The sequence below is a fragment of the Gorilla gorilla genome, chromosome 4 (assembly GCF_029281585.2).
Source record: "Gorilla gorilla gorilla isolate KB3781 chromosome 4, NHGRI_mGorGor1-v2.1_pri, whole genome shotgun sequence".
NCBI lineage: Eukaryota > Metazoa > Chordata > Mammalia > Primates > Hominidae > Gorilla > Gorilla gorilla.
In genome coordinates this window covers 142,354,310-142,368,031 of record NC_073228.2, presented here as the reverse complement: position 1 = coordinate 142,368,031, position 13,722 = coordinate 142,354,310, and the positions used below count along the sequence as shown (strand labels likewise).

The 13,722-nt window shown below is 53.6% G+C and overlaps 1 protein-coding gene across 1 annotated transcript; it reads right to left on the bottom strand.

Annotated features, from left to right (window-relative positions):
• Positions 1–4,570: 4,570 nt before the first annotated feature.
• On the bottom strand, positions 4,571–8,684 carry EGR1 (early growth response 1). The gene is made up of 2 exons (XM_019028296.3): positions 7,805–8,684; positions 4,571–7,116 (listed from the first exon to the last, which is right to left on the bottom strand). The coding sequence occupies exons 1-2, from the start codon at positions 8,109–8,111 to the stop codon at positions 5,792–5,794; spliced, it is 1,632 nt and encodes a 543-aa protein (XP_018883841.1). The 5' UTR covers positions 8,112–8,684; the 3' UTR covers positions 4,571–5,791.
• Between the last annotated feature and the right edge of the window lie 5,038 nt (positions 8,685–13,722).

Here is a 13,722-nt window from a genome sequence, read left to right as displayed (position 1 = left end):
AATTTGGGTTCCGCAGGTACATAGAAGTTGCCAGCTTTTCTTGCCATTCGAATTTCAGTTCTGTACATCTGCCTATATTCCTTGTGATAGTGCTTTTCTTTTTCACAGATAAGCTTCCTCCTTGCCTTTCTTCCTTTTCTTTCTTTTTTTGAGATGGAGTTTCGCTCTTGTTGCCCAAACTGGAGTGCAGTGGCGCAATCTCGGCTCACTGCAACCTCTGCCTCCGGGGTTCAAGCGATTCTCCTGCTTCAGCCTCCTGAGTAGCTGGGACTACAGGTGCCTGCCACGATGCCTGGCTAATTTTTGTATTTTTAGTAGAGACCAGATTTCACCATGTTGGCCAGGCTAGTCTTGAACTCCTGACCTCAGACGATCCACCTGCCTTGGCCTCCCAAAGTGCTGGGATTACAGTCATGAGCTACCGCACCTGGCCTAAAAGATACAAAAATAGTTTAAAAAAACTTTTTTTGAAACCAGGTCTTGCTCTGCTGCCCAAGCTGGAGTGAAGAGGCACGATCTCAGCTTACTGCAGCCTTGATGTCCCAGGCTCAAGCAATCCTCCTACCTCAGCGTCCCGAGTATCTGGAACTACAGGCATGGGCCACCATGCCTGGTTTATTTTATTTTTTGTAGAGACGGGGTCTCCCTATGTTGCCCAGGCTGGTCTTGAACTCCTGGGCTTAAGCGATCTCTAGCCTCAGCCTCCCAAAGTGCAGTAATTACAGGTGTGAGCCACCATACACAGCCCTCAATAGAGTTGTAATAATAATTTTTAAAACCCTAAGTGCTAAGGAGAATGAGCTTGATGGAGAGAACTCCCTGGAAAGGGAAATGAGATTTTACTTGCATCTGAGTTGCTGGGCCACCGATCTGACCTAAGAGGTCATCTGAAGTAAGCTTAGCCACAGAGGCTCTCCTAGGTCCTAGTAATGGAGATAAGGAGACTGAGAGAAAAATTACTGAAGTAGAGGGTTAGATTTGCTATTTGGGTGCAAAAATCTTATTAGCACCGAAAGGTTTCTGGGTAAAATGTTGAAATATTATTTGCTTGACATCTGATTCTTTTAAACTTGGCCTCATTTCCCTTAGGACTCTGGGATATCCCTCTGCCCAATGGCTTCCCCTCTCCAACTGCATTAAGTGTGTCCTGAAACAGTGAAAACAGTATGGATGCAGGGAGGGGGACTGGCAGGGAATACCTTTGACCCTATAGTACTCTTACCTGCCTCCAGTTCCATACCTGGGGGATAGGGGCGGTTCTGAATAGGGGGAAGGTGGAAGGAAACACACTGAAAACTCCAGCGTGCTGCAAATCCCGGGCCAAGCTCCGCCTTCCTGAGTGCTTGGAATCTTTCAAAACAGGTGAGAATGAGGCTGAACATTCCTGAAATTCAAGCAAAAGAGTACCTTTCAGGTAGGAGGAGGAAGGGTCAAGGGTCTTTAGGACCTGGTTCTTTCACTTCAGAATCAAAACCTGTCCTTGTCCTTAGCCCAGTCCCCCACCCCCGACTCCCTTCTACCCTACTCCTCTCTGTTCTTCCTCACATTTCTGAAGCCCTAGACAATTTCCCCAGGTAGCAATCACTTGTTCAACACTCTCCGGGACCCTTCTCCAACCTTAACCTTTATAATGATGAGAGCTCTTATCAGCACTGTCTCGTGCCCTTGGTTTTCTATTTCCCTAGCAGGAGTAGGAATTTAAATAGACACTTATTATTTTTATATTTTCATTTTTGTATCAGCCAACACATTCATTATACTATAGGACTGTAAAAGGGAGCAGCTTTTTGCCCCATTCCCTATTTCAGCCATGAAAAGAAACTTAAGTTTGGACTGTCAGAACCTAAAGAAACCCTGGTGACGGACTAATAAAAATTAGCTAGCAGCCAAATGTGTTGGCTCACACCTGTAATCCCAGCACCTCGAGAGGCCAAGATGGGAGGGACTACTCCAGCTCAGGAGTTCGAGACCATCCTGGGCAACAAAGTATGACCCTCCCATCTCTTAAAAAAAAAAAAAAAATTAAAGGTTGGGCGTGGTGGCTCACGCCTGTAATCCCAGCACTTTGGGAGGCCAAGGCAGGCAGATCACCTGAGGTCAGGAGTTCAAGACCAGACTGGCAAACATGGTGAAACCGTGTCTACTAAAAATACAAAAATTAGCCAGGCGTGGTGGTGGGTGCCTGTAATCCCAGCTACTTGGGAGGCTGAGGCAGGAGAATCACTTGAACCCAGGAGATGGAGGTTGCAGTGAGCCGAGATTGTGCCATTGCACTCCAGCCTGGGCAACAGAGCCAGACTCTGTCGCAAAAAATAAATTAAAAAAAAAATTTAAAAATTAGCCACCTGTAGTGTATCTGTATTCTCAGCTACTTGGGAGGCTAGAGGAGACTTTGAGCCCAGGAGTTCAAGGTTGCAATGGGCTATAATCGCACCACTGCACTCCAGCCTGAGTGACAATGAAACCCTGTCTCAAAAATAAAATAAAATAAATATTAGCTAGCAACAAGCCATCTGCATCAGAATGACCTTGTTATCAAGGCCAGTTCCAGGACCCTATCCCAAATGTAAGGTATCAGTCACCTGCTCTGTTCATGGGGCCTGGGAATCTCATTCTGATGCACTTGTAACTTACAAGACCCTCTGCTTTAAAGAAATAGAGTCTCAATGCTCCTTCTTTCATATTTTATTCTTGCCATGTTTTATTTCTTGGGAGTCTGGAGTGAGAAACTCTTAAGAATGTGTAACAGGTATGGACTTGTGTTCCTGGGCCTAAAGTGAGATGGGGAGGGGTAGGTGGGGCTGGGAAGAGGTGCGCCAATACAAATATTGTCCCATCAGGACCTGGCAATTTTGCCAGGAGGCTCACAGGGATGTGCCCCTTGCTAGAGAAGGTGTCCTGTTCCCCCTCCTCAAGGCTGAGGAGTCTGGTGCCATGGGAAAGGGCAGAGGTCAACAGTGTTGGTCAGGGAAGGCTAGACTGCACAAGAAAGAATTGGGCCAATGTCAGGGGTTTATTGGAATCCCTCTGGCTCCAGAAAGTGTGGGTTGAGAACCACCTGGGAGACCCTTAGAGGAAGGAGAAGAGGTAGAAGCACATTAGACTTTCACTTCACTCAGGGCCTGATAACCATACCAGGTCAAGGATACCTCATTGTTCCTCTGATTTTAGGGGTCAGAAGTTGGGAGAGGAGCCAAGGGTTGGGAATTCCAGTACGTCAAATCTATTGTACCCATCCACCCAGTGAATGGTGGAGTCTGACCAATTCACAAAAGACTTAGATATTGGGGTTGGAGGTAGTGCTTCCACTCAGTAATCCATCTCATCCACACTGCTGAGTAGACTTAGCCAGTGTCCTCCCTGCCTCACCCACAAACCAAGTCAATCAGGTTGACTCCTGCTTATGCTTCCTAACTCAATTTTTCCACCTTTCCTAAACCCCCGGGTGGGTTGGGTGCCCTTCACTGTGCTCCCAAAGAGCTCCATTCTTGCCCATATTGCATAACACAATACCATGTTGTGATTTGTGTCTTATGTCCATCTCCCCAACCAACAATCCACATTCCTCCCATGGTGTCTGCTGTGGCCAGGTCAAGGCCTCTCACAGAGTAGGCAGATGCTCACGTGCCCACAGGGATTGCCCCAGCAGTGGGAGTGGTCCCTCAGGGGACTGGGCCCAAAAGAACCTAGAACCTCAGGCCTCCTACACAATGGGAACAGATTTGGCCTGGATGGGAACTTTAGACACCAGGCCAGCCTTCTGCCCGCTCTATCCTTTGTCCCATGAAGCTGCCAAGGATGGCAGTTCCAGCTGGCAAGTAATAAGAATTTCTTCCTGGAAGGATTCTTGGCTTGAGAACTGGCCTTTACCTCGTCTAGGCTTCTTTGATGCCCTCAAGTTGCTGGGGACATGGGGAATGGGAGGGATAGGCTGAGTTGGCCCCAGCATTGTTACTGTTTCCCTAAAGCCCTTGTGCCCACTTCTTACCTCCCCTAACTGCACATGGCAGGGATTCCCAAGATCATGGATTTTCCAACCCTGAGTAGAGGTGGGGGACAGGACTGGCCCAACATTTGATGCCAGGAGAGTAACACTGCTTCTGGCCACACATGTCCCAGCCCTAACTCTTGCCTTTCTTGGCTTTAGCTAACCAAGGTAAAGCTTCAGCCCAACAGACTGAAGAGGAACAGGCCCATTATCAAGAAGAGAACTCCAGCCTGGGCAACATGGCAAAACCCTCTCTATAAACATTAACCAAGTGTGGTGGCACGTGCCTATAGTCCCAGCTACTCAGGAGGCTGAGGTGGGAGGATCACTTGAGCCTGGGACATCAAGGCTGCAGTGAGCTGTGATTACACTACTGCACTCCAGCCTGGGTGGATAGAGCGAGACCCTATTTGAAGACCCATACTCAGTCCTCATAAATAACGAACTCCAGTTTCACACAGCGGGCCTGACTCTGGCTGGAGGATCCTTGTATCTCTAAAGGCCAAGTCTTCAGAAAACCTCACAGCCCTCAATAGGGCAGAGTCCTTCCCCTAACCCAGGAAACACATACCCAATCGCAGCTACTTTATTTTCGTTTTAATTTTTTGGAAGGATATACACCACATATCCCATGGGCAATAAAGCGCATTCAATGTGTTTATAAGCCAAACAGTCACTTTGTTTAAGCAAACACAAGTACAAAGTAAAATAGAACCACAAAATAATGAACTGCATGTTCATAACATACAAAAATCGCCGCCTACTCAGTAGGTAACTACAACATTCCAACTCCTGAATATATTTATAAATTTACATTTTCAGTTAAAAAAATAGACTTTTGAGAGTTCAGATTTTGTTTTAGATTTTGTTTTCTTACATTCTGGAGAACCGAAGCTCAGCTCAGCCCTCTTCCTTATTTTGCTCCCAAAGCCTCCCCCAAATCATCACTCCCTGCCCCCCTTAAGGCTAGAGGTGAGCATGTCCCTCACAATTGCACATGTCAAGCCATCAGCAAGGCGCATCACACAAAAGGCACCAAGACGTGAAACTTTTTAAACCAAAAGGACGAAGAAAAAACACTTTCAAAAAAAAAAAAAGAAAAACCAAACCATATTTTGCCACATGTGAGAGTACAGTCAAGCAGTATTTACAAAAAGGTTAACGGAACAACACTCTGACACATGCTCTGAGAATACTGGGACTGCTGTTTCAAAAAAAAAGGTTCAAACTTATTGTCACAGCATCATCACAAAATAGAGGATCACCATTGGTTTGCTTGGCTTTTCTTTTTTTTTTTTTCCCCCAAGTGAGGACCTAACTCCAAATAATACAATAGAATATGCAAATTATCTTCACATCAAGAGTACCCCAAGAAAAACGAAATCCATGGCACAGACACTGTACAAGGGTGCAGGGCAGGGCTCTGAGGGGCCCAAACCCCATTTTGCCAACTCGATTTTCTAGCATTGAAGGGAGCAAGGGGTCAGGCATATGATGGAGATGATACTGAAATGATTTATCCAAAATCCATGCAAATCAAGTTCTTTGGATAGAGGTGAAGAACTTGGACATGGCTGTTTCAGGCAGCTGAAGTCAAAGGGAATAGTAATTGGGGAAGGGGAAGTGGGCAGAAAGGATTGTTGGCCAATAGACCTTCCACTCCAGTAGAGAGGGAGGACTTGGCTCTGAGAACCTCCATCTGACCTAAGAGGAACCCTCCTCTCCTATGGCCATCTCCTCCTCCTGTCCTTTAAGTCTCTTGTGTTTCTTTTTCTCCCTTTTCCCTTTCTTTCCCCTTTCCCTTTAGCAAATTTCAATTGTCCTGGGAGAAAAGGTTGCTGTCATGTCCGAGAGCCCTGTGGAGGCGCTGAAGGAGTTGGTGACAGCTGAGGAAGGGAAGCTGCTGACCTGGGCCGGGAAAGCAGGGGGAACAGAGGAGTACGTGGTGGCCACCGACGGGGAGGGGAAGCCACTGTGCACAGGGGATGGGTAGGTCGAGGAGCCGGGAGAGGAGAAGGAGGTGGGCACAGGGGATGGGTATGAGGTGGTGGCCGGGGATGGATAAGAGGTAGTAACCGGGGACGGGTAAGAGGTAGCAACCGGGGATGGATAGGAAGAGAGAGAGGAGGTGGCCGAAGAGGCCACAACACTTTTGTCTGCTTTCTTGTCCTTCTGCCGCAAGTGGATCTTGGTATGCCTCTTGCGTTCATCGCTCCTGGCAAACTTTCTCCCACAGATGTCGCAGGCGAAGGGCTTTTCGCCTGTGTGGGTGCGGATGTGGGTGGTGAGGTGGTCGCTGCGGCTGAAGTTGCGCATGCAGATGCGGCACTGGAACGGCTTCTGGCCTGTGTGGATGCGGATGTGGCGGGTGAGCTCGTCGGAGCGGGAGAAGCGGCGATCACAGGACTCCACTGGGCAAGCGTAAGGGCGTTCGTGGGGGGGCGTCTTGCTGGGCCGGTTGGGGTACTTGCGCATGCGGCTGGGTTTGATGAGCTGGGACTGGTAGCTGGTATTGAGGGCCTTCAGGTCCTGGGAGCCCGACTGAGTGGCAAAGGCCTTGATAGTAGACAGAGGAGTTAGCGAAGGCTGCTGGGTGCGGCTCTCCAGGCCCTGGAAGGGCTTCTGGTCTGGGGTGCCCAGGCCCAGATCCCCCTGCTGCTGTGGAAACAGGTAGTCGGGGATCATGGGAACCTGGAAGCCACCCTTGGCGGCAGGGTAGGCAGGAGGCGGGTACTGGAGCGCTGTCCCTGCCGAGCCCGGGAAGGCCTGGCTTTGTGGCTCAGGGAAAATGTCAGTGTTCGGCGTGGGGAAGGTGGGTGCCGCTGAGTAAATGGGACTGCTGTCGTTGGATGGCACTGCGCAGCTCAGGGGTGGGCTCTGGGAGGCGGAGGAGGAGGAGGCCGCTGGAGATGGTGCTGAGGTCGAGGAGGCCGGTGGGTTGGTCATGCTCACTAGGCCACTGACCAAGCTGAAGAGGGGCTCGGGCCACAAGGTGTTGCCACTGTTGGGTGCAGGCTCCAGGGAAAAGCGGCCAGTATAGGTGATGGGGGGCAGTCGAGTGGTTTGGCTGGGGTAACTGGTCTCCACCAGCACCTTCTCGTTGTTCAGAGAGATGTCAGGAAAAGACTCTGGCAGGAGAGAGAGAAGCGGGAGGCCTGGTTACTGGAAAGCAGTCACTGGAGGACGAGGACGACCCGAGCTGCCAGGCAAGAGACCGGGCCGGCTACCATTGACTCCCGAGGTAGTTAATAATTGATAGCAGCACATTGCAATGTTCCTGGACCCGCACCAGTGGCAGAGCCCATTTCAACAACAGCTGACGCAAATACGGAGAATCCCCCTCCACTGCAGCTCGCAGCGCTCCGCAGCGGCGGCTGTGCGGGCGAGGGATTCCCGCCAGCACCCCCACGGCCGCGGCTAGTGCGCGCCCCCAAACCCGGGCTGCCGGGACATCCACGGCCAAGGATCACGGTCCTTCCTTGGGGACAGGCGGCAAGCAAGGCAAGGCAAGTCTTACTGGAGGTGGGGGGCGCAGCCCCGCTCATCAAAACAAGCCCTCCCCCTCCACCCACCCACGCAGCTCCAGAGCTCTCCATCCAAAACAAAAGCTCGGTCCTCTGCGCTCCGCTAGGGATGAGGGCAGGGGGTGGGCTGTGTGGGGTCCCTTGGCATCCCTCTAACACATGACTCTGGGGATGCGAGGAATGAAAGGGAAACCCGGCTCTCATCCTAAGATCCAGGAGCACTCCTGCGGTGAAGGACAGGACGCCAGGATGGTGGCGAAAGGGTTCCCCCTCGGCGTAGGCCACTGCTTACCTGCGGTCAGGTGCTCGTAGGGCTGCTCGCCCGTGTCCGCCTGAGGGTTGAAGGTGCTGCTGCTGCTGCTGCTGTTGCTGCCGCCCCCGCCGCCTCCACCGCCCCCGCTGCTGCTGCTGCTGCTGTTGCTGCCGCTGCCCTCTGGGGCCCCGGCGGCGCCGAGGAACTGGGGAGCCCCGTTGCTCAGCAGCATCATCTCCTCCAGCTTAGGGTAGTTGTCCATGGTGGGCGAGTGAGGAAAGGATCCGAACGGGTCAGAGATCTGCAGCGGGGACATCAGCTGCATCTCGGCCTTGGCCGCGGCCATCCTGGACGAGCAGGCTGGAGAGCTGGTGTCGGGGCGGGGGGGCGCAGCCCGGGGCTGGAGCTGCAGGGGACACAGTTGCGGGGGCCTGGCCGGGTTACATGCGGGGCGCGGGGAACACTGAGAAGCGCGCAGGCGGCGACCCCGACTCGCCCTGGGCGCGGGCGGGCTTGGACGCGCCGCGGCTGCGGAGGCTGGGGCAGGGGCCGGTCCTGCGGCGGCGGAAGCTGGCTGCGGCGGCGGATGGCGGCGGCGGCTCCCCAAGTTCTGCGCGCTGGGATCTCTCGCGACTCCCCGGATCCGCCTCTATTTGAAGGGTCTGGAACCGCACGGGCCCGCCTCCGTCGTGACGTACATGGCCATATATGGGAAGCAGGAAGCCCTAATATGGCAGGACCGGCCGGGAGGACCCGGAGTGACGTGAAGACCCCCTTCCGACAGCGCCCGGCACCTCCATCCTGCACCCTAGGGCCCGCGCCCGCGCCCGCATCCCAGGCGCCAAGGCTTCGGGGAAGCCTAGAGCTCTAGCCGCCGCCGGGGCCTCCGGGACCCGCGCAGCTCCCGAGTTCCCGCGTTGCCCCCGCCCCTCCCTCCGCCTTCTTCCCTCCTCCCAGAGCCGGAAGCGGCCGGGCCATATCGGGCCACTCCAAATAAGGCGCTGCCCAAATAAGGGTTGTTCCGGCGGGGGATCCTTCCTGCTCCTTATATGGCATTTCCGGGTCGCAGCTGGTTGCTCCCTCGCTCCCTCCCTCCTCCCTGGTTCCAAGCCGGGAGCCCGAGCGCTCGCGGGATCCGGGGACGCCCAGGCGGGGAGGGCTCGGGGCGTGTGGCGCTGGGCGCGCAGCTGCTCAGGCGGCTCCTAGGCGTGAACTAGGCTGGGGAAGCCCAGACCCAGAGCGGGGGCGAGGGCGAGTCGGGCCGGGGTTCTATCGCTGTCATCCAGGGCCCGCCCGCCCACCTCAGGGACCGTGAGAGCGAGCCGGGAGTGCGGGGGAGGAGCGGCTGGGCCCGCCTGGGCAGGGGCCGCCCAGGAGAGGCGGGGCCTTGACCCCGGGCCTCGACCTATGGCACGGTGTCTTTCCGGGTGTCGCTGGGAAACTGAGGATAGGAAGTCACGGCCACTTGGTTCTTGGGACACTGTATAGCAGTGAGCTGCCTTGCCTCTGCCACCTGTCGGTGGGATGGGGCTGCTGGTGCCTGGGGTCCCCTGTGCTCCTCCGGAACCGAAAGGCTGTTCCCTAGTCCCCGCCGGCAAAGAGCCCACCTTTGGGGGACCGAAGTGGGGAAGCTGATTGCCCCAAGAGAGACCTGATTCCTGTTCTCACCAGGAGATAATGGTCCTTGTGGTGAGGGGTCACTTTCCCCCCTTTATCCAGTCCAGGTGGAGGGCCGGCCCACACTGCGGGAATCCGAAAGTGGGGCTTCCCTATGGGCTATCTGGGGACCCCGGGCTGGGCGCGAAGAGAGGACCGGCTTGGCGGCTCGGTGCTGCCCCCTGGAGGTTCCCTCTCCACTCCCAGCCCCGGACTCCGGCCGCGCGGGCTCTTCCGCCGCCTCCTCGCTCCCCCTCCCGGATGCGGCGCTGGGCGCGGAGCCAGGCCGGGGGAGCCTTCGACGCAGTGAGCACGAACTGAGCAGGCGCTGCAGCCCGGGCTCCCCCTGCAGTCCCTGGGGAGCCGTCACTGCCGAGGCGCCCAGACTCCGGGATAACACTCCTCACCCCGAGCCTGGCCAAGGCGAGGGGGAGAAGGAAGCAGGGGGTGGGTGGTGGCGGGGGAGAACGATTCCCGCAGGTCTCCCTGGGGCCGAACGCGAACAGGGAAGCCCTCCCCGCCCCCACGACGCAGTCAATTGCGCACCCCAAAGGGAACAGGGATTCCGGGAAGGGAAGGCTCCTCCTGCTCTAGCTCTGAATCCAGAGGAGGTGCTGTTTTTTTCTGGATTTAAAAAGAAAGCAGAAAGAGAATGTGGGGAAGGAGGGTGCTTGACGACACCGAGAGGGAAGGGAGGAGGTGAGGGCCTCTGTGAACCCCAACAGCCTCTGGAGGTCGGGGTCAGGGGGATTAGGTGGGGGAGGGTGTAACTTTCTTGGACTTAATCCCTCTGTGGCTGTCCCCCCTCCAAACATGTTTTCTTATAAAAACCAACTTAATGAACCAGGACTCCCTCGTCTCGGAGCCTGCCGTCTCAAGTCCGCTGGGGAGGTGGGGGGCTCACTCCCACTGTCTACCGAGTTGTCCACTGGGGCAGGAGTGATTCGCCTCTCAGAGGACTCCTGCCGCAAGGGCAGGAAGGCCAGGCTGTTGCAGCGCAGATGGTCTTGTGTCTGAATGTCCATTTTGCCACTCCCTGGTAGGGTACCTTAGCCAAATTTTTTTTTTTAATGTTTTTATTCTTTCTGAGACGGGGTCTCACGCTGGCACCCAGGTTGGAGTGCAGTGGCGCGAGCTCACTGCAACCTCCGCCTCCCAGGCTCAAGTGATCCTCCAGCCTCCTCCTCTCGAATAGCTTGGACTACAGGTGCCTGCCACCATGCCTGGCTTTTACTTTTTTTTTTTTTTTTTTTTGTATTTTCGTAGAGAGGGGTTTCACCGTGTTGCCCAGGCTGGTCTTGAACTCTTGAGCTCAAGCCATTCACCCACTTCGGCCTCCCAAAGTGCTGGGATTCCAGGTGTGAGCCACAGCACCCAGCCAGCCAAGCTTTTTGTTTACTTGTTTGTTTTTGCTTTTTTTAAGACAGAGTCTCCCTGTGTCACCCAGGCTGAGTGCAATGGGGCGATTTTGGCTCACTGCGACCTCCGCCTCCTGGGTTCAAGCTATTTTCCTGCCTCAGCCTCCCTAGTAGCTGGGACCACAGGTGCACCCCACCACACCTGGCTAATTTTTGTATTTTTAGTAGAGACCAGGTTTCACCATGTTGGCCAGCCTGATCTTGAACTCCTGATCTCAGGTGATCCACCTGCCTTGGCCTCCCAAAGTGCTGGTATTATAGGCGTGAGCCACCGTGCCCAGCCAGCCACGCTTTTTGTGTCTCACTTTCTTCAACTGTAAAATGGGGCTAATGTTAATAATACCCACATGGGGCCGGGCACAGTGGCTCATGCCTGTAATCCCAGCACTTTGGGAGGCCGAGGCAGGCGGATCATGAGATCAGGAGATCGAGACCATCCTGGCTAACACGGTGAAACCCCGTCTCTACTAAAAATACAAAAAAATTAGCCGGGCATGGTGGTGGCCACCTGTAGTCCCAGCTAATCCGGAGGCTGAGGCAGGAGAATGGCGTGAACCCGGGAGGTGGGGCTTGCAGTGAGCCGAGATCACAACACTGCACTCAAGCCTGGGCGACAGAGCGAGACTGTGTCTCAAATAAATAAATAATAGTAATAATACCCACATGGGAGTATTGTTGTGAGGACTGAAATTTATGCGGGCTGCCATATGTCAAGTCCCAACGCACAGTACCTGCCTTGCAATTGGCATTCGACAAACAGTGGCTATTGTTCTTTTCAGAGGCTTTGGATCCATAGGGTCATCCACAGTTCACCCACCCATCCTCAGCCTCCAAGAAAACTCCAGTGACCCTTTTCTGGAAAGCTGTGCAGATGGGGAAAAACATACCAATCCTATCACAGGGGACATAATCCCTAAGAGTTGATCTGAATCCATCTTGCTGCAGTAGAACGTTTACTAGAGCAGCATTTTTCAACCTTGACTGTGCAGCAGAATCGCCTGTGGAGATCTGAAAAAGACAGGTTTTACCCTGGACCAGCTGCATCACAATCTTCCCGAGCTTGCGAGTGGCAGCACTGAGCCGAGGTATCGGCCTGGGATTCTTGTGCTGTCACTGGAGAGCCCCCCAGACTGGGAGAGAACATCCTCTGCCCCAGCCAGGGCAAACCTGTTCCCCGATGATTCTCCTGTGCAGCTCACCTAAGGTATTGTCAGGTTCTTGCTGAAGCTCAGCATGGGAAATTCTCATAGTCTACGTCTACATCTTTTGTTTTGCATGACCAACATCAATTCCCCTTTCTTTTTATTACTATTCCCCAGCCAGCAGTTTCCTTTGGGGAGCCACCCTAATCCATGTGATTGGGGGCAGATAGCCCCCACTCTACATCTATAAGTAGGTATGTTCCCTGGGCCTGGCCATCCACCCAGGGGTGGCCTAGCCTAGGAGTGGTTCATTTCCCTAGCTGTAGTGATTGAGTCAGGATGGGCACATGACCCAAACCAGGCCAATGAGAATCACTTTTTCCAGAACTCTTGGGAAAGGGAAATTCCCTTTCCCTGATGGTACTAAGCCAATAGGATGTAAGCCTGGAGGCCGTCTCGCCCACAGGCCTGGAGAGCCTGCCTGAGAATGAAGCCAATGCAGGGGAAGTCAGAGAGAAGAGACAGACATACAGAAGAGAGAGACAAACGTACAGAAGGTCCCTGGACTCAGCCTGAGCTTTTTAGTTATGCAGGCCAATGAATTCCTTTTTTATTGAATAAAATAAAACATCCTCAGTTAGTTTCTCTTACTCACAACCTAACCAGTTGAACACCCATTATCAACAACAATAAAAACTTCCCTGAGGACTAACTGCAGTCAAGGTTTGGGAATAAGATCCATGGCATAGGCCTTTGCCTTTAAGGAGCTTACAGCTGGGTAGAAGGGAGCCTGGATTCTATGTTACAAGAGAATAAAGAATAGAAAGGAAGCAGCCCTGTTAGCCAGCAAAACTCAGTGACACTAAGGGACATAGGAGATAAGAGGAGGGAGAGATTCCAGGGGGCTGGGAGACGGTCAGGGACAATGAAGAGATTTTGGAGGAGAAGGAACGTGAGAAAGCCCAAACTTTGTGGTGGGGAAGTGAGAAGCTGTTTCAGGCCAGGCTTGGGGGTGGGTTGGCCAGGAGCGCCCATGTGTGGTCTGTCTGGGGAAAATGAGGCTGGAAGGTGACGAAATGGGCTAGAGTAGAGAGATTTCCTCTTGGGAAGTAGCAGAAGGTAAAGTTAAATAAAACATTCATTCTTTTGAAAAGGTTTATTGCCCACTGTGTGTATTGGGTGCAGTGCTGAGTCTTAGAGATTCTGCCGTGAGGCTTTGCTCTCATGGAAAATACCATTTAGTGGGATAGACAGAAATAAACAGTTATGCAAATAAAAAGGATAATTTCAGATCATGGTGAGTGTGGCTGATATACTAGGAAGGTGAGGGAAAGGCATATTGGAGGAGGTGGCATTTATGCAGCGATAAAAGATAAAAAAGAGGAGAGGAAACTGACTGCATAGAGGGGTGTGGTGGGGAGAGCATTGCAGGCAGAGGGCCAGCCTTGCAAAGGCCTCAGGAGGGAAGGGAGTCTGGCTGTGATCTTTCTGGGGCCTCAGGTGAAGGTGTGGACAGCAAGAATTGTGCAGAGCCAAATGTACCAGTCCACCCCCTCTCTCCCTTGTTCTGTCCTCACAGCTCATAGAGAGGAGAAGGTGGCCCTTCCCAACCCTGCCCAGCCCCTGTGGTGTGAGCCCCTGGAAGGCAGCTTCCACCTAGGAACGGTGGGAGGAGCTGAGCTCAGAACCGTGTATGCTGCCCAGGCCTTAGCCTGTCATGAAAAGGGCTGAAAGTCACCTC